A 20,359-nucleotide genomic window follows, 5' to 3' on the forward strand; every position below is an offset into this window, starting at 1 on the left:
CAGGGCTCAAGTAATCATCCCACCTCAGCCTCTGCAGAGGCTGGGACCACAGGTTTGCACCACCATGCCTGGTTCTTTTTTTTTTTTTTTTAGAAGGGAGACTCTCACCATGTTTCCCAGGCTGATCTCCAACTCCTGAGCTCAAGCGATCCACCCACATTGGCCGCCCAAAGTGCTAGGATTGCAGACATGAGCCACAGCGCCCAGCCTAGTTTCATTTTCTGATTACGGAAGTGTATTTCTTTTTAACAATTCATTCAGCTTTACATAAATGAATGCTTTGTGCATCCATTTCTGTATAAATGTTATATATCAATAAAAAATTACATAGTACTTTTTTGTTGTTGTTGTTTGCTTCTATTTTTACATGCAGACTTGGGTGAAAACAATTGGTTCAGGGTGAGGGATGCATTCACTGTGTGTGATTTCCACATGTGCTTCTGGAGATTTGCCCCATGGCTGCTTCTGACTTTGAAATCTTCAACAGCAGCTCTGCCATTTTAAAAATCAAAATGCAGGCCAGGCGGGGTGGCTCACACCTATAATCTCAGCACATTGGGAGGCCGAGGCGAGTTGATCACCTGAGGTTAGGAGTTTGAGACCAGCCTGGCAAACATGGCAAAACCCCGTCTCTACTAAAAATTGAAAAATCAGCCGGGCGTGGTGGCGCCCACCTGTATTCTCAACTACTGGAGAGGCTGAGACACCAGAATCGCTTGAAGGCAGGAGGCTGAGGTTGCAGTGAGCTGAGATCACACCACTGCATTTCAGCGTGGGAGACAAAGTGAGACCATGTCCTAAAAAAAAAAAAAATCAAAAGACAACTTCAAGATGTACTCAAATATTTTACTAAATTGCAGCAGAATGAAATGTCTTCCGGCTGGGCTCTGTGGCTCACGCCTGTAATCCTAGCACTTTGGGGGGCCGAGGCAGGTGGATCACCTGAGGTCAGGAGTTCCAGACCAGACTGGCCAACATGGTGAAACCCCATCTCTACTAAAAATACAAAAATTAGGGATGTGGTGGCACGAGCCTGTAATCCCAGCTACTCGGGAGGCTGAGGCTGGAGACTCGCTGGAACCCAGGAGGCAGAGGTTGCAGTGAGCCAATATGGCACCACCACACTCCAGCCTGAGTGATAGAACGAGACTCCGTCTTGAAAGAAAGAAAGAGAGAGTCAGAGAGAGAGAGAGAGGAAGGGAAGAGGGAAGGGGGAAGGGGGAAGGGCAAGGGGGAAAGGGAAAGGAAGGGAAAGGAAGGGAAGGGAAGGGAAGGGAATGTCTTCTTAGCAGATCTGTCTATAGTCACTTAGTTTCAAGGTAAGAGGTTGGTGCAGGCACAGTAGTTATAGTCAGTGTTGAAAATCATAAATAGGCCGGGCGTGGTGGCTCATGCCTGTAATCCCAGCACTTTGGGAGGTGGAGCCGAGGTGGGTGGATCATCTGAGGTCAGGAGTTCGAGAATAGCCATGGTCAACATGATGAAACACCGTCTCTACTAAAAATACAAAAATTAGCCGAGCATGGTGGTGCATGCCTGTAATCTCAGCTACTCAGCAGGCAGAGGCAGGAGAATCACTTGAACCTGGGAGACAGAGGTTGCAGTGAGCCAAGATAGCACCACTGCACTCCAGCCTGGGCAACAGAGAAAGACTCCATTTCAGAATAAAACAAACAAACAAAAAATATACAAAACTATTGCCATCAACATTTTACCAATTAGTAATTTTGGCACAGAGAATTTACATAACTAGCCTAATGTCACATACGTAGTAAATGGTTGTCTTTTGTCATTGACCACATTCTCTAATATGAATTTGTATAACTTCAACAAGCTTTGAATCATGATAGAAAACTCATCTACATTCATTATCAATTTCTTTCAGTATTAAATGTCCTAATTTTGGTGGGCAGATCATGAGGTCAGGAGATCAAGACCAACCTGGCTAACACAGTGAAACCCTGTCTCCACTAAAAATACAAAAACAAAAAAATTAGCCAGGCATGGTGGCAGGTACCTGTAGTCCCAGCTACTAGGGAGGCTGAGGCAGGAGAATGGCATGAACCCAGGAGGTGGAGCTTGCAGTGAGCCAAGATAGCGCCTGAACTGCAGCCTGGGCAACAAAGCGAGACTCCATCTCAAAAAAAAAAAAAAAGTCTTAATTCTGGAAAAAGTGAATATGAAGTAATACATAATACACATCCATTGTAATACACATCCATTGTATTTGACCCACATATGGAATCTGCTGATGATCCATGACAAATGGCATAAGAACGGTTTCCTACATTAATTATGTTAGGTCATGAATTCTCCGATGTCGAGTAAGCTGTGCAAGCTGTCTAAAGGCCTTCCCACGTGTCTTACATTCATAGGGTTTCTTGGCAGTGTGAACACTCTGATGTCGGCTGAGGCATAGAAAAAGGCTTTCCCACATTCCGGACATTGATAAGTTTTCTCACCATTATGGATTTGTTTATGTTGACTAAGTTGTGAAAGACATCTAAAGGCCTTCCCACATTCCTTACAATTGTAAGGTTTCTCACCAGTGTGAGTTCGCTGATGTCGAATTAGTTCTGAGCCGCAAGCAAAAGATTTCCCACATTCTTTACATTCTTTAGGTCTGTCACCGGTATGAATTCTCTGATGTAGAGTAAGGTGTGTACGCTGTCTGAAGGACTTCCCACATGTCTTACATTCATAGGGTTTCTCGCCAGTGTGAATACTGTGATGTTTGGTGAGTCCTGAGAAACAGACAAAGGCTTTTCCACATTCACGACATCGATAAGGTTTCTCACCAGTATGGATTCGTTGATGTTGAGTAAGTTTTGAACGACGTCTAAAGGCCTTGCCACATTCCTTACAATCATAGGGTTTCTCACCAGTGTGAATTCGCCGATGTTGAATTATTGCTGAGCAAAAAGCAAAAGATTTTCCACATTCCTTACAATGATAGGGTTTCTCACCAGCGTGAATTCGCTGATATTGAATTAGCGTTGAGCCAGCAGTAAAAGATTTTCCACATTCTTTACAATCATAAGGTTTCTCAACAGTGTGAATTGCCTGGTGTCCAATTAACCCTGAGCAAAAAGTAAAAGATTTTCCACATTCCTTACAGTCATAGTGTTTCTCACCAGTGTGAATTTGCTGATGTCGAATTAGTGCTGAGCCTGAAGCAAAAGATTTTCCACATTCCTTACAATCATACGGTTTCTCACCAGTGTGAATTTGCTGGTGTCGAATTAGCGTTGAGCCAACAGTAAAAGATTTTCCATATTGCTTACAATGATAGGGTTTCTCACCAGTGTGAATTTGCTGATGTTGATTTAGTGTTGAGCCAGAAGTAAAAGATTTCCCACATTCTTTACATTCATAAGGTTTGTCACCAGTATGAATTCTCTGATGTTGAGTAAGGTGTGCAGACGGTCTAAAGGCCTTCACGGATTCCTGACATGCATGAGGTCTCTCATCGGTATACATTTTCTGGTGTTGAAAAAGATGTGAGCCACAAATAAAGGCTTTTCCATATTCTTTACATGCACAGGGCTTTTCCCCAGTATGAATTCTCTGATGTTTAACAAGATAGGAAAAATGACGAAAGGCCTTCCCACACTCCTTACATTTACAGAGTTTTTCACCAGTATGGGTTTCTTGCTGTTGTGTAAGTTCTGAGCCATAATTAAAAGCCATACATTCTGTGGATTTATACAGTTTCTCTCCAGGATGAATCCAATGATGCAGAGTGAGAGATGTCTGTAGGCAGAAAGTTGGTGTTTTTTCATAAGTCATTATTACTTTTTCCAAATATCGTTCCTGATTTATATCTTGGTGCTGAAACTGGCCTTTGCATTCCCAGTCATCTCTGACACTGGAGCCCACAAGGCTATGACATTTTTCCATTCTCACCCACTGAGATGATGTTACTTCATAGATTTCTTTTGGCAAACATGAATCTTTGGTCTTACATCTAAACTCCGAGTCTGAAAAATAACCAGAAAGCAAAAACATAGTATTTCCTTGTTGAGTAGAAATAAAAACATCTATGGTAGAAAGGGAAGACAAACTGAAAATAATGTCCTTAAGAATGAAAGATGTGTTGGGCATGGTGGCTCATGCCTGTAATCCCAGCACTTTGGGAGTCTGAGACAGGAGGATTGCTTGAGCCCAGGAGTTCAAGGCTGCAGTGAGCTATGATTGTGCCACTACACTCCAGCCTGGGCCACAGAGCAAGACCCTGCCTTAAAAAAAAAAAAAAGATGGTGTACATACATGGTGATAGTATGTACCCTTGTATGATGTGATGAGAACAGTATTTTATCTCTCTGATCTTCCTTCTAAAAATACTGAACTCCAGTATAATCACTGGAAAAACACCAGACAAATCCCAAAATGAGAGACAATCTATGAAATACCTGGCCAGTACTCTCCAAAACTATTGAGATAATCACAAACAAGGAAAGCCTGAAAAGCTGTCAAAGGAAAGAGGAGCCAAGGGAAACATAATGACTCAATGCAATGTGTTATCCTAGCCAAGATCCTAGAATAGGAAAAAAGGACATTAGGTAAAAGCTAAGGAGGCCGGGCACAGTAGCTCACACCTGTAATCCCAGCACTTTGGGAGGCTGAAGCGGGCGGATCACAAGGTCAGGAGTTCAAGACCAGCCTGGCCAACATGGTGAAACCCTGTCTCTACTAAAAATACAAAAATTAGCCAGACATGGTGGCCCATGCCTGTAATCTCAGCTACACAGGAGGCTGAAACAGGAGAATCGCTTGAGCCCAGGAGGCTGAGGTTGCAGTGAGCCAAGATCGTACCATTGAACTCCAGCCTAGGCAACAAAAGCCAGACTCCATCTCAAAAAAAAAAAAAAGCAAAGGAAATCTGAGTAAAGTCTAGGGGTTTCCATTAATAATAATAGATCTCAGCACCATAGGAAAGGTAATTAATAATAACAACATTACTTCAACAATGTTATTATTGAATGGGATCAACATTCATTCATTCATTATGACAAATGTACAAATATAAAATGTTAATGGGAAACTACATGTGATGTATATGGGAAGTCTCTGTACTAACCTGACAACTTTTCTGTAAGTCTGAAACTATCCTAAAACCTAAAGTTTACTTTTTTAAAGTGAGAAAGTAACATCTCATTAACAAAAAGGCCAAGCAAGTTTTTGTAAAAGACACAAATGGGGTATCAGTATCTAAAAATTAAAAAATGAATCATTGAAACTTAAAATTCAATGAATGAATTTGAATTGGCAGTATAAGAGTGCAATCATGATTTTTAAAAAATGCTTTCCATCTTCATCCATTGAAGCCTTAGAAACAATCAATCCAGCAGCAATGAACACGCTAATGACAGTTTACTGTCTCTAAATACGATTTCTTACTACACAGAACCTAGGCTCTTTGGAGTATCTTGGGATTAGAACAGAAAGTGTGCATTATGAGCATGGAAAAAGCTGGCATATTAGAAAAGCAAAGAAGCTTATTCAAGACTCCTAGGGTCATGTCAAAAAGACTCAGGAACTATTATGAAGAGGGCCCCATTGGCCAAAGATGGGACAAGTTGAGCATGAATTCAAGAATAATAACTGTAATCATTGTAATTACAATAAATCACATCAAATATTTTTTAAATCTGTGTGTTCATAAGGACAATTTTAAAATCACCTAGTAATTTTTAGGGGATGAGATGAGGAATGGCTGCTAACATCACAAAAACAGAAACAACCAGATATGTGATGAAATACACAATACTAATATCACATAGTCTGTTTATAGGAAAGAAAGGAATAAAGAGAGGGGAGCTAAATGTTAAATGACAGATGATCAAGTTTCTTCAACATATAAATTTCAAGGAGAAAAAGAGAAAGAAATCAACAACAAAACCTCACTGGAATGGTTAAATAATTGGAAATGCAAAAGCAAGGTTAAAAGTCATAAAGAAAAGTCAAAGAATTCATTTGTCTTCCTGAAACTAATACTGAAAGAACAGGGAGCAAACTATATTCAAGATGGAACAGCTAAAATTTATTCAGAAGTGATGAGGTTTTCCAAAAAAAATCTGAGGTGCCATGAGTACCATGGATGGTAAATTTTAAAAGTTCTATGGGGCCGGGTGCAGTGGCACACGCCTGTAATCTCAGCACTTTAGGAGTCTGAGGCAGGTGGATCACCTGAGGTCAGGAATTCAAGACCAGCCTGGTCAACATGGCAAAACTCCGACTTCACTAAAAATACAAAATAAGCCAGGCATGGTGGTGCACGCCTGAATTCTCAGCTACTCGGGGGGCTGAGGCAGAAGAATTGCTTAAACCCAGGAGACAGAGGTTGCAAGTGAGCCGAAATTGTGCCACTGCATTCCAGCCTGGGCGACAGAGCGAGACTTAGTCTCAGGAAAAAAAAAAAAAAAAAAAAGTAAAAGTTCTATAAGCCAGGCGTGGTGGTTCATGGCTCTAATCCCAACACTTTGGGACGCCAAGGCTGCAAGATTACCAGAGCCCAGGAGTTCAAGACCAGCCTGGGCAACAGCCTGGGACACTGTCTCAAAAAAAAAAAAAAAAAAAAAAAGCCGGGTGTGGTGGCATATGACTGTAGCCTCAGGTACTCGGGAGGCTAAGGCGGGAGGATCACCCGAGCCTGGAAAGTCAATGCTGCAATGAGCTGTGGTCAAGCCACTGCATTCCAGCCTGGGTGACAATGGGAGAACCTGTCTCTTAAAAAAAATTATGCATGATGAAATCCCAATAATAAGAACAAAATGAACAGGAAAACAAAAAATAGCTTACACACCATGCTTGCTATATGCCAGGCACTATTTTCACTGCTTTACATGTTTACTATATAAGCTCATTTAATCCTCAGAAGAATCCTGTGAATAGCATATATATTTGCAAATGAGGACCAGAGAGGTTAAGTAAATTGCCAAAAGTCATAGAGGTATTAAATGGCAGAGCTCGGATTTGAATGGAGGCAATCTGGCTCCAGAGTCCACGCTTTCAACTTCCAAATCAGTGGAATCAAACTAAGTATGGGCATCAGATTTTTTTAAAACCTCAAATCTAAAGCAGTGTAAAATAAAACAGGCAACAGAAGACAGGAAAAGTGAGACAAATAGAATAAGCTGGTTAAAAAAATTCAAACAGTCCAAGAGAGGTGGATCGTGCCTGTATTTTCAGCTACTCGGGAGGCTGAGGTATGCAGATTGCTTGAGCCCAGGGGGTTGAGGCTGTGGTGAGCTGTGATTGCTCCACTGCACTCAGCCTGGGCAACAGAGAGAGAGACCCTGTCTCAAAAAAAAAAAAAAAAAAAAAAAATCCAAATACATCACTAATTATGAGGAATGTAAACAAAGAAAAAGTAAATTTCAACCCTTTTAAAATAAAAAGTGACTAAAAACATGAGGACACAAAAAAGTTTAAGTAAAAACTAAGAAAATGAAAATCAGGCAAGTATTCATGAATAGAAAGCTAGGGTCTTACTTAGCACTGGAAAAAAATAGACTTCAAGGTGAAAACATTATTGGGAATAAAGAGGATTACTACATAATGAAACATTCATTCACCAAAAAGATATAACAATTCTACATTTGTAAGCATCCAGTAAAATAAACTCTAAATATGCAAAGTAAAAATTGAGAAAATACAAAAAGTTTAGGCTTCATCTTGATTGTGGGAGATTTCTTTTTTTTAGTTTTTTTTTTGAGATGGAGTCTCACTCTGTCACCCAGGCTGGAGTGCAGTGGCACGATCTCAGCTCACTGCAACCTCTGCCCTCCGAGTTCAAGTGATTCTCCTGCCTCAGCCTCCCAAGTAGCTGGGATTACAGGCGCCTGCCACCGAGCCCGGCTAATTTTTTGTATTTTTAGTAGAGATGGGGTTTCACCATCTTGACCAGCTTGGTCTTGAACTCCTGACCTCGTGATCCACCCACCTGGGCCTCCCAAAATGCTGGGATTACAGGCATGAGCCACCACGCTGATTGTGGGAGATTTCAATACACCTCTTTTAATAACTGAGAGGTCAAGCACCCAGAAAATATAAAAGGATACAGAGGATCTTTACATCAAATTAACAAGCATGATATGTTGAACATGTGAGAATTCCACATGCAGCAATTAAAAGAAAGCACAGGAACACATGAATCCCCACCCCCACAAAAACGCTGACAATTCACCAGTGCATGAAGTAACACACTTCCAGAAACTGGTCTTATACTGACCATGTAATTATTGACTATAGTGCAATTAAGGTTGAATTCAGGAATAAAAAATGGGGAAAAAATTTAAATGCAAAACATTTGCAAAAGCTCATGGGTTAAAAATGGTATCATGAAAATTAAAAAATTCTTTTCTGGTTTTTTTGAGACAGAGTCTCGCTCTGTCACCCATGCCGGAATACAGTGGTGCGATCTCGGCTCACTGCAACCTCCACCTCCCAGGTTCAATCAGTTCTGTGCCTCAGCCATTTGAGTAGCTGGGATTACCGGCATGCAACACCACACCCAGCTAATTTTTGTATTTTTAGTACAGAAAGGGTTTCGCCATGTTGGCCAGGCTGGTCTCAAACTCCTGGCCTCAAGTGGTCCACCCACCTCAGCCTCCCACAGTGTTGGGATTACAGGCATGAGCCACTGCTCCTGGCCTAAAAATTACTTTGATGCTAAGTGATGACAATAAAAATTGTATTATGGGCCGGGCTATGTCTTAGGCAACAGGCAAAAAGCAAACACAAAATCTCTGGATGAAATCAACCTCAACTCAACCCTCAAAATATTCTCACAAAGTTTCAAGGAAAGAGAGAGCACTTCGCAATAAAAAAAAAAAACTAACACATACAGGGAAATCAGAAATCACATGAAGAAAAAAACAGCAGAAACAGAACCAAAAGGCTTCAAATATTAATATTAAAGACAATTACTATGTTTAATAATGCTTAAAGAAGTTAGAAAGTCTTGACACCACTAGTAAATAAAGTAACTACATAGTTTTTTTATATATCTAGTTTTTAGCCTTTTTTTTTTTTTTTGGATATGGAGTCTCACTCTGTTGCCAGGCTGGAGTGCAGTGGCGTGTTCTTGGCTCACTGCAACCTCCGCTTCCTGGGTTCATGCGATTCTCCTTCCTCAACCTCCCGAGTAGCTGGGATTACGGGCGCCTGCCATGACACCCAGCTAATTTTTGTGTTTTTAGTAGAGACGGGGTTTTACCATGTTGGCCAGGATGGTCTCAATCTCCTGACCTTGTGATCCGCTCGCCTCGGCCTCCCAAAGTGCTGGGATTACAGGCATGAGCCACCGCGCCTGGCCTTGAGCCAATGTTTTAAGTGCCATATCACCTACTTGTTCATTAAGATCTCAACTGTACTTTCAGCACACTACATAACCTTATTTCCAGGAAGATGTGTATTTGCAAATGTTTATTTCTATTTGGAACACATGATTTTCTACCGCCAGAGGAATGCATTCTGGTCTGGAGTGTTTCTTTTCCCAAGTTTATGCACAGCCACATATTCACCCATTCATATATGATGTATGTGTATCTATGTGTGCATTTTCTTCTTTTTATAAAAATAGAATTGTCCTTTACATATTGGTGTGCAACTTTCCCCCCAGATAACAACAGATAAAGGATAGTTTTAAAGTTACTATTTATAGATTTACTTCATTTCCTTGAATAGCTGTATAATATCCCATTATGTGGATATACCATAATGCCACATTTTTGTTCCCCCTCAAGACGGAGTCTTGCTCTGTTGCCTAGGCTGGAATACAATGGCATGATCTCGGCTCACTGCAACCTCTGCCTCCTGGGTTCAACCAATTTGCCTACCTCAGCCTCCCAAGTAGCTGGGACTACAGGTTCGCGCCACCACACCTGGCTAATTTTTTGTATTTTTAGTAGAGATGGGGTTTTCACCATGTTGACCAGGCTGGTGTCGAACTCCTGACCTTGTGATCCACCTGCCCTGGCCTCCCAAGGTGCTGGGATTACAGGCGTGAGCCACCACGCCTGGCCTGTCACAGTTTTCATTAATGCGCATTTAGATTGTTACTGCTATTCCAGGAAATGTGTTTCTGTATATATCAGAATTAGCTACTTCTTTTATTTCTGTAGCAGACAGTCCAAAAAGTGAGATTACTCATTCCAGATGTAGGCACATTTTCATTTGAGTGGCTAGTTTGATGCTTCCTGGCAGTGTCAGAGATGGTCTGTTCCTAGCCAGCAATGAATATTCCCATGCTATATAGTGTTGAGTTTTTGTTTATCTGAGGGGCAAACTTTGGCAGGGGTCCATTGGGATATGCTAACAATAAGATAACTAGTAAGTAGAAGCTCTTCTTAACCCAAATGGGTAGATCCGTCGTGATTATGTTGGAATTTCAGGAGTTCTAGAAATGAATGTGCAGATGGTTGCACAATATGAATACAATTAAAGATGGTTAAAATAGTAATACATTTATGTTATGTATATTTTACCATAATTATAAATAAATGAAAAAATGAATGAATGAATGAGTCACTCCTAAAAATTAGTAAGAAAATAAAACCAAATAATGAAGTAGAAAAGATGAAACATAAAAAGGAGGCACAAACAGGAAATATAGTTTCTTTTTTGAGACAGAGTCTTGCTCTGTTGCCCAGGCTGGAGTGCAGTGGTGTGATCTTGGCTTACTGCAACCTCCGCCTCCTGGGTTCAAGCGATTCTCTGTCCTCAGCCTCATGAGTAGCTGGGATTACAGGTTCCTGCCACCACACCCGGCTAATTTTTTGTGTGTTTGTTTTAATAGAGATGTTGTTTCACTATGTTGATTAGGCTGGTCACCATGTTGACCAGACCACTCCTGACCTCAAAGTGATCCGCCCACCTCAGCCTCCCAAAGTGCTGGGATTTACAGGTGTGAGCCACCGTGCCCAACCTCTTTTTCTTTTTGAGACAAGGTCTTGCTCTGCCACCCAGGCTGGAATGAAGTGGTGTGATCACAGCCCACTGCAGCCTTGAACTCCTGGACTCAAGCGATCCTCCTGCCTCAGCTTCCCAAAGCCCTGGAGTTACAGGTGTTAGTCACTGTGCCCGGCAAGAACTGAATTTTTCATTTTAATTTTAGTTACTTTACAGTTAAATCTAATTAGCCACATGTAGCTAGTGGCTACTGTATGGAACAGCACAGCTTTCATGAACCATCTTTTGAAACTGGATTGCAAGAATCTTTGTGTCCTTTCACATAAAACACAAAAACCTTAAATGATGACTCCTGCCTTACAGGTATAGTATGTATACAAAATGAGGCAGAACTCCCAGCAGGGAGCCCATTTTCAAACAAAATGCTTTGCCCTGCTATCAGAGACTAGTAAGTAAATAAATAAATAAATAAATAAATAAATAAATAAATAAATTCAGTAATAAAAACAACTATTAAAAATCGGAAAAATTTAAAGGCAAAACATTTACACAAGCTCATGGATTAAAAATTGTATCATGAAAATTAAAAAGTTCTTTTTTTGTTTTCTTGAGACAGAGCCTCACTCTGTCACCCACACTGCAGTGCAGTGGTGTGATCTCGGCTCACTGCCTCCTCCTCCTCCCGGATTCAATCAATTCCGTGCCTCAGCCATTCAAGTAGCTGGGATTACAGGCATGCAACACCACACCCGGCTAATTTTTGTATTTTTAGTACAGAGGGGGTTTCGCCACATTTGCCAGGCTGGTCTCAAGTGATCCACCCATCTCTGATTAAATGCTCTCATCTAAAATCATATGGTTGTGGCATATCAGATCTTTTCACTTTAAACTCAAATTAACTGACCAGCTACGAATATTTGTCTGAACTGAGTTGTATAAGGCAGCTCCAGTGGATCATGCATTTCTGTCCTAGACTGTCATGAGCTTTAAAAAGTTTAAACCAGGCCGGGCGTGGTGGCTCACGCCTGTAATCCCAGCACTTTGGGAGGCTGAGGCGGGCAGATCACGAGGTCAGGAGATCGAGACCATCCTGGCTAATGTGGTGAAACCCCATCTTAACAAAAATACAAAAAAAAAATTAGCTGGGTGTGGTGGCGCATGCCTGTAATCCCAGCTACTCAGGAGGCTGAGGCAGGAGAATCACTTGAACCAGGGAGTCGGAGGTTGCAGTCAGCCAAGATCGTGCCACAGCACTCCAGCCTGGCAATGGAGCAAGACTCCATCTAAAATACATGTATATACATATTGGCCCAGGAATCTCACATCTGAAAGATTAAATATGAAAATGTCCATTTAAATAAAGATACACCAGAGCACTCATTTTAAATAGAAGAAACAGCTGGGCACAATTGCTCATGCCTGTAATCCCAGCAGTTTGGGAAAGTGAGGCGGTGGGAGGACTGCTTGAGCCCAGGAGTTCCAGACCGGCCTGTGGCACATAGGGAGAACCCATCTCTACAAAAAAAATTAGAAATTGACCAGGTGTGGTGGTGTGTGCTTGTGGTCTGAGCTACTCAGGAGGCAGAGGTGGGAGGATCACTTGAGTCCTGGAGGTCAAGGCTGCAGTGAGCCGTGATTGTGCCACCGTACTCCAGCATGGGCAACAGAAAGACGCTGTCACAAAAACAAAAAAAGAAGAAGAAACACTGAAAAGCTACCTATACATTTAATAGTACTGAACTCATGATATCCAGGACTTGCTTTAACATAGTTAAGGGAAGGTGCAGAGGTCAACAGGCATAGATCAAGTAAGACTGGAAACATGGAAACTCATTGATAACTACTGCAGCTAGGAAATGGATTCGGGGGATGTCCATTACACCATCCTTTCTACCTTTGTGTATGTTCAAAGACTTCTGTAATCAAGTTAATAATTAAAAAAAATATTTTTTGTAATGTTCTATGGATAGAAGGAAATAAAGTCATCTATATCCTACAATTAAAACACTTTTTAAAATGGATAGTTTGCATTACTTAAAAGCACATTTTGAAAAATAAAATGCCTTATCTTTTCTACTTCAAAAGAAAATCCCTCAGTCTATGCTACTTACAGCCCAATTTTTGTCCATGTTAACATTGTCACCAACTTATTGAAAATGGATCACTCCCTTTTCCTTGACACTTAAGTCTTCTATATTTAACTTGTTGTCCTCTTTTATACACAATCATTTCTGTGTACCTTTTCCTCCTAAAAGCAGGTACATCCTATTCCTTCACATTGATATCTACAGCTCTTTCTTCGAAGCACCATATTAGAAACCTCCTGGTTGAGTCTACTTTTTAGAAAGTGATTTATACACGATTTAGACCCTTTATTAGGCTGGGTGTGGTGGCTCACGCCGGTAATCCTAGCACTTTGGGAGGCCGAGGTGGGCAGATTGCCTTAGCTCAGGAGTTCAAGACCAGCCTCAGCTATGTGGCAAAACCCTGTCTCTACTAAAAATACAAAAAATTAGCCAGGTGTGGTGGCACGTGACTGTAATCTCAGCTGCTCTGGAGGCTGAGGCACGAGAATTGCTTGAATTCAGGTTGCAGAGGTTGCAGTGAGCCGAGACCACTCCACTGCACTCCAGCCTGGGCAACACAGTGAGATATTGTCTCAAAATAAATAAATAAATAAACCCTTTATTAGAGTGTAATTCTGATAGCTTATATCTTCTATAACTGTCACCCACCAAGAAAAGAAGGCTTTATGATTTTTTTTTTAAGTCAATAAATGTTGACTAAAAGTGAATGAGGTTGGGCATGGTGGCTGACACCTGTAATCCTGGCACTTTGGGAGACCGAGGCAGGTGGATCACCTGAGGTCAGGAGTTCAGGACCAGCCTGGCCAACATGGTGAAACTCTGTCTCTACTGAAAATACAAAAAGTAGCCAGTTGTGGTGGTACATGCCTGTAGTCCCAGCTACTCAAGAGGCTGAGGCAGGAGAATTACTTGAACCCGGGAAGTGGAGGTTGTAGTGAGCCAATATTGCACCACTGCACTCCAGCCTGGGTGACAGAGTGAGACTCCGTTTCAAAAAAAAAAAAAAGTGAATGAATATCCATTGATGCTGAAATGGCTGCATCAAAGGAAAACTAGACAAGACAAGACAAAAAAAAAGTTAAGGATCAGTATGAAAAATAAATATATTTTGAAAGATTTTTTTTTAAAGCAAGAACACAGGTTTAAATTTCAAAGGGAAAGAAGTAGCTTGAAGACAGAGGAAACAGGATGGCTCCCGAAGAAGGAACTTTATTCTTTGAAATGGGAAGAAGTTATGACAAGAGGGTAGCACAGACTGAAGAGGTGGAAGTAAAAGGGGATTATTGGCCAGGTGCAGTGGCTCACACCTGTAATCCCAGCACTTTCGGAGGCCAAGGCAAGTGGATCACCTGAGGTCAGGAGTTCGAGGCCAGCCTAGCCAACATGGTGAAACCCCATCTCTACTGAAAATACAAAAATTAGCTGGGCACGGTGGTGGGTGCCTATAACGCCAGTTCCTTCAAAGGCTGAGGCAGGAGAGTCGCTTCAACTCGGGGGAGGAGGTTGCAGTGAGCCGAGATCACGCCACTGTACTCCAGCCTGGGCAACAGAGCGAGACTCCATTTCAAAATAAATAAATAAATAAATAAATAATAAATTTTTAAAAAGTGTGTGGGGGTGTATTGTGACTTTTCTCCACGTGTCTTAGGCCACAACCCTTACATGGGACCTTGAGGAAGAGACTCCTCAACCAATACCTGTACACTGCTGCCTTCCTGACAGGCTGGGTTCTAAACAGCAGTGTCTTCCCCATCTGCTCAGTCTTTACTCACCTGGGCACCATCCTCCCAGCACGTCTCTTGAAACCATCCAGGGCTCTTTCCCTTGCTCCAGTAAGGAAATCACATCAGGCTTTGGTGTAGAGAGACCTGTTTATAAGAAAAAAAGTAAGATGGTCGGGCATGGTGGCTCACTCCTGTAATCCCAGCACTTTGGGAGACCGAAACAGGTGGATTGCTTGAGGTCAGGAGTTCAAGACCAACCTGACCAACATGGTGAAACCCTGTCTCTACTAAAAATACAAAAATTGGCTGGGCGTGGTGGCGGGTGCCTGTAATCCCAGCTACTCAGAAGGCTGAGGCATGAGAATCGCTTGAATCCAAGAGATGGAGGTTGGAGTGAACCGAGATCATGCCATTGCACTTCAGCCTGGGCGACACAGTGAGACTTTGTCTCAAAAAAGAAAGAAACTAAGTAAGACATACTCCTGCTGTTCCTGAATTCAAAGTTAGTCCCTTAGTCCTCGTGAAGGACTAGAGGAAGGTGTAAAGGTCTGAAGCATGGAGAAGATAGAGTGACCCCAAAGAGCTGCCCATCTATTAATCTACAAAACACAAAACAATTCCTTAGGCAACAGGTGAAAAGTCACCCAGACAATTAAAGCTACACACAAAATTCATGAGTTATTTGCGGATAGACATCCTTACCTAGTGAGACCAGGCTGCTGTAGTTCTCCATCATGACATCTCTGTATAAATCCTTCTGAGCAGCGTCCAGGCACTCCCATTCCCCCTGAGAGAAGTCTATAGACAGACCCTGGAACATGACCAACCCCTGAAATGACAAACCCATGAAGCGCTGTTGAAATTAAAGGAAAGGTTTTTAAGATGAAGGAAGAGATGGAAGGGTGCTGAAGGATGGAGAGAATACACTGAGCAGACCGGCTAGGATGAGAGTGGGGAAAAGTAAAAAAATTAGTGTAACTTCAACAAACTACCTCCATGTTCATGAATATTCCTGTTGCAGCCGGCAAACTTCCTTCATAGAATGGGACATTCCGAATATTCCATGGTTAGAGCTGGGAATGAATAAAACACATTGATATATTATTTCCCAAATAAATGAACTAGAGTACAAAAGCACACAGCAAGCTGTAGGCCTAGCAAAGCTGAAAGAATATTACAGTAAACGTCTGATATGCAAATTCCTATTTACAACAAAAGCTTAATAAACAGGCACTCCTCCCTTACCACTTTCTTTCATGTTATTTTTTTCCTCTTGTTTCATTTTTTTGTTTCTGCTTTCGTTTTGAGACAGGGTCTCGTTCTGTTGCCCAGACTGGAGTGCAGTGGCATGATCACAGCTCACTGCAGCCTCAACCTCCCAGGCTCAGGTGATCCTCTCACCTCAGCCTTTGTGTTAGCTATGACTATAGGCGTGCACCACCATGCCCAGCTAATTTTTTGCATTTTTAGTAGAAACGAGGTTTTGCCATTTGGTCAGGCTGCTCTCAAACTCCTGAACTCAAGCAATCCGCCTGCTTTGGCCTCCCAAAGTGCTGGGATTACAAGCATGAGCCACCACACCCAGCCTTTTCTCATTTCTTAAAGGAAGACAGGATCTTTCAAAAATATCTACAAAAAGTTTAAAAACCTCTATTGGCCGGGCGTGGTGGCTCACGCCTCTAATCCCAACACTTTGGGAGGCCAAGACGGATGGATCACCTGAGGTCGGGAGTTTGAGACCAGCCTGACCAACATGGAGAGACCATTTTAGTCTCTACTAAAAATACAAAATTAGCCAGGAGTGGTGGTGCATGCCTGTAATCCCAGCTACTTGGGAGGCTGAGGCAGGAGAATTGCTTGAACCTGGGAGGCAGAGGTTGCGGTGAGCCGAGATCGCACCACTGCACTCCAGACTGGGCAATAAGAGCGAAACTCTGTCTCAAAACAAACACAACAACAACAACAAGAAACCTCTAATGCACTTTACTAATTAGTACTTCCATAAAATAGTATAGATAGCACTTCCATAATTAAATGTACATGGGCTGGGGGTGGTAACCCACACCTGTAATCACAGCACTTTGGGAGGCCAAGGCCGATGAATTGCTTGAGCTCAGCAGTTCAAGACCAATTCTGGGCAACATGGCAAAACCCCATCTCTACAAAAATTTATATCGTATACAAATTAGCCAGATGTCGTGGGACATGCCTGTAGTCCCAGCTACTTGGGAGGCTGAGGTGGGAGGATTGCTTGAGCCCAGGAGGTTGAGGACACAGTGAGCTGTGATCCTGTCACTGCACTCCAGCCTAGGCACCAGAGCAAGATCCTGTCTCAAACAAACAAACAAACAAACAAAGGCCAGGTGCGATGGCTCATGCCTGTAATCCCAGCACATTGGGAGGCTGAGTGGGGCAGATCACGAGGTCAAGAGATAGAGACCATCCTGGCCAACATGGTGAAACCCCGTCTCTACTAAAAATACAAAATTTAGCTGGGTGTGGTGGCACGCGCCTATAGTCCCAGCTACTCAGGAGGCTGAGGCAGGAGAATTGCTTGAACCCAGAAGGTGGAAGTTGCAGTGAGCCAAGATCATGCCACTGCATTCCAGCCTGTGATGGATCAAGACTCCGTCTCAAAAAATAAAATAAAATAAAATAAAATAAAGTAAAATAAAATAAAATACAAGAGTGGGTATCATGGTAGGAATAAACTGCACACAGGTTAGACAAAAGTTACAGGGGCATCTGCCAGTATAAACAAGTTTCCCGTGAGACACCTGGTCATGGGTCAGACACTTGAGCATTAGGCTGTGGGCCAGGAAAAATCAATGTCTGGTGAAAGGCTACTGTAAAGACCCACAAGCCCCTCCCCTAGAGCCCCATTAGTGTGAGGCTAGAGTTTATACCCATTCTCCTGAGAGACCTCAAGACCCAATTAGAAGAAAACTACAACATTTGTTACATAGAAGGCATTTTCCAAAGAGTAGTTCAAAGATAGTCTTCCTTTGGATATAAAACAAAATCTCAAGATACGCCAAAACTGTTTTGTTTTTACTGAATAATTTTTGTGCATATGTGTTGTTGCTTTAGCTGCAAGTGGCTAACAAGCTGTGATTTTCTTTTCTTTCCTTTCCCATTTTTTTTTTGTTTGTTTTTTGAGACAGTCTCGCTCTTTCGCCCAGGCTGAAGTGCCTGATCTCAGCTCACCGCAACCTCAGCCTCCCTTAGCTGGGATTACAGGCGCCTGCCACCATGCCCAACTAATTTTTGTATTTTAATTTGAGATAGGGTTTCACCATGTTGGCCATGCTGGTCTCGAACTCCTGGCCTCAAGTGATCCACCCACCTTGGCTCCCAAATTACTGGGATTACAGGCATGAGCCACCATGCCTGGGCAACTCTGATTTTCTAACTTGCCCCATGTATTAGGGTCATACTAGGAAAAAAACAAGTCAGAACCATTGGAGTCACGTGTACAGATGTGCAGTAGCCCTGCTAGCAACACTGCTGCTTGCTTTGGCTCTTAGGAGAGATGAGTTCAGCACGTGTCTGCCCTTGCTCTAGCTGTCTCTGATTGCCCCCAACAGATGCACAATCATTTCACTCCATTAGTTTCACTTTGGATATCCCATCATTAGATTAAAACCAGCAGGCCAAAAAGCTAACTTGAAGAAATGCTTTCACATCCACAGCATTCTCATAGGGTCAGTATCATTTAGACATGACAGGACCATGGTTACAGGGGACAGAATGAAGTGTCATCCTTAACTGGCCATCCAATGTCATCAGCATGAACAGGAGGACTTTATATGATATTATCTGATGTTTTCTGAATATTACCTTACAAGTGCTGCTTTACTTATAACTAAAGAATAGGGACCCTGTCTTTTAAAGCTTTATATATCCTCAGGTAAAGGTTTTTCATATTCAATCCGTTAATAATATCTAGTGGCTGACCTGGAAATTCCATTTCTAAGTACTTATCCAAAGATTTTTTTTTTTTTGAGATGGAATTTCACTCTTGTTGCCCAGGCTGGAGTGCAGTGGTGCGATCTGGCTCACTGCAACCTCCTCCTCCTGGGTTCAAGCGATTCTCCTGCCTCAGCCACCAAAGTAGCTGGGATTACAGGCATGTGCCACCCCACCTGACTAATTTGATATTTTTAGTAGAGATGGGGTTTCTCCATGTTGGTCAGGCTGGTCTCAAACTCCCGAACTCAGGTGATCGGCCCTCCTCGGCCTCCCAAAGTGCTGGGATTACAGGCGTGAGCCACCACGCCCAGCCAATAATTTTTTATTTTTATTTTTTGAGACAAGTCTCAATCTGTTGCCCAGGCTAGGGTGCAGTGAGATGATCACAGCTCACTGCAACCTCTGCCTCCTGGGTTCAAGTGACTCTTGTGCCTCAGCCATCAAAGTAGCTGGGAATACAGGCACACACCACCACACCTGGCTATTTTTTTTGGTATTTTTGGTAGAGACCGGGTTTCACCATGTTGGCCAGGCTGGTCTCGAACTCCTGGCCTCAAGCAATCCACCCGACTTGGCCTCCCAAAGTGCTGGGATTATAGGCATGAGCCACTGAGCCAGGCCAGAGAATTTTAAACGTATGAAGTTGTATGCAGAAGAATGTTCCTTGAAGACAAAACCAAAAAATCTGAAACAAATGTCTTGTTGGTAGATATATAATACAATACTTTTTAATGGGAAAGATATGCAATATTAAGGAAGACAGGGAAAAGAAAGAAAAAAAATAAGAAAAGGGAGAAAAAGAAAATTACTATTAGGACTTAAAGCTATTTCTCCCCAGCCTGTTTTCCGTACGCAGAGCAATACAGATGTGACCACAGTACACGTATAATTTTGTATTCTCCTTTACACTTTGATTTTTTTCTTATCAAAAACACTTTATACATGGCATTTAAATGGCTTATAACTTTCCTAAATGGCTACTGCACTGTGTACTTAACCATTCTGTTTCCTTCTACTTATGATTTTTGCTGCAAACCTTTCCCCTCCAATCTGTCCATATTTAAATTCCTTTAAGGAAGGGGGCTGTATAGAAATTTTAATTTATGTGCATTTTACTGAAGCCTACCTTTTTCTTTGTGGTTTCTTTTCTTATTTCTGAACACTAATCTATTTGAATGTGTTCAACCATTCCTTAAAATGAACACAAACACACAGGAAAAAATTGGGGAACTATGTCCTTCAAAATATAAGTATTTTGGCCACGTGTGGTGGCTCATGCCTGTAGTCCCAGCACTTTGGGAGGCCAAGACGGGTAGATCATTTGAGGTCAGGAGTTCGAGACCAGCCTGACCAACATAGTGAAACCTGCTCTCTACTTAAAATACAAAAAAGGCCAGGCACAGTGGCTTAAGCCTGTAATCCCAGCACTTTGGGAGGCCAAGGTGGGTGGATCACCAGAGGTCAGGAGTTCGAGACCAGCATGGCCAACATGGTGAAACCCTATCTCAAATTAAAATACAAAAAGTAGCCAGGCGTGGTAGTAGGTGCCTGTAATCCCAGCTACTCAGGAGGCAGAGGCAGGAGAATCGCTTGAGCATGGGAGGCAGAGGTTGCAGTGAGCCAAGACCGTGCCACTGCACTGCAGCCTGGGCAACAGAGCAA

At 42.3% G+C, this 20,359-nt stretch overlaps 1 protein-coding gene across 1 annotated transcript; it reads right to left on the bottom strand.

The window, feature by feature from the left end:
* Positions 1 to 2,293: 2,293 nt before the first annotated feature.
* On the bottom strand, positions 2,294 to 15,792 carry LOC100599953 (zinc finger protein 850). The gene is given in 5 exon segments (XM_030808820.1): positions 2,294 to 2,415; positions 2,418 to 3,980; positions 14,774 to 14,869; positions 15,428 to 15,554; positions 15,718 to 15,792. Coding segments are annotated over 5 exon segments (1,920 nt in total). The 5' UTR covers positions 15,730 to 15,792.
* Positions 15,793 to 20,359: the final 4,567 nt, after the last annotated feature.

The sequence above is a fragment of the Nomascus leucogenys genome, unplaced genomic scaffold, assembly GCF_006542625.1.
Source record: "Nomascus leucogenys isolate Asia unplaced genomic scaffold, Asia_NLE_v1 001212F_47973_qpd_obj, whole genome shotgun sequence".
Taxonomy (NCBI): Eukaryota; Metazoa; Chordata; class Mammalia; order Primates; family Hylobatidae; genus Nomascus; species Nomascus leucogenys.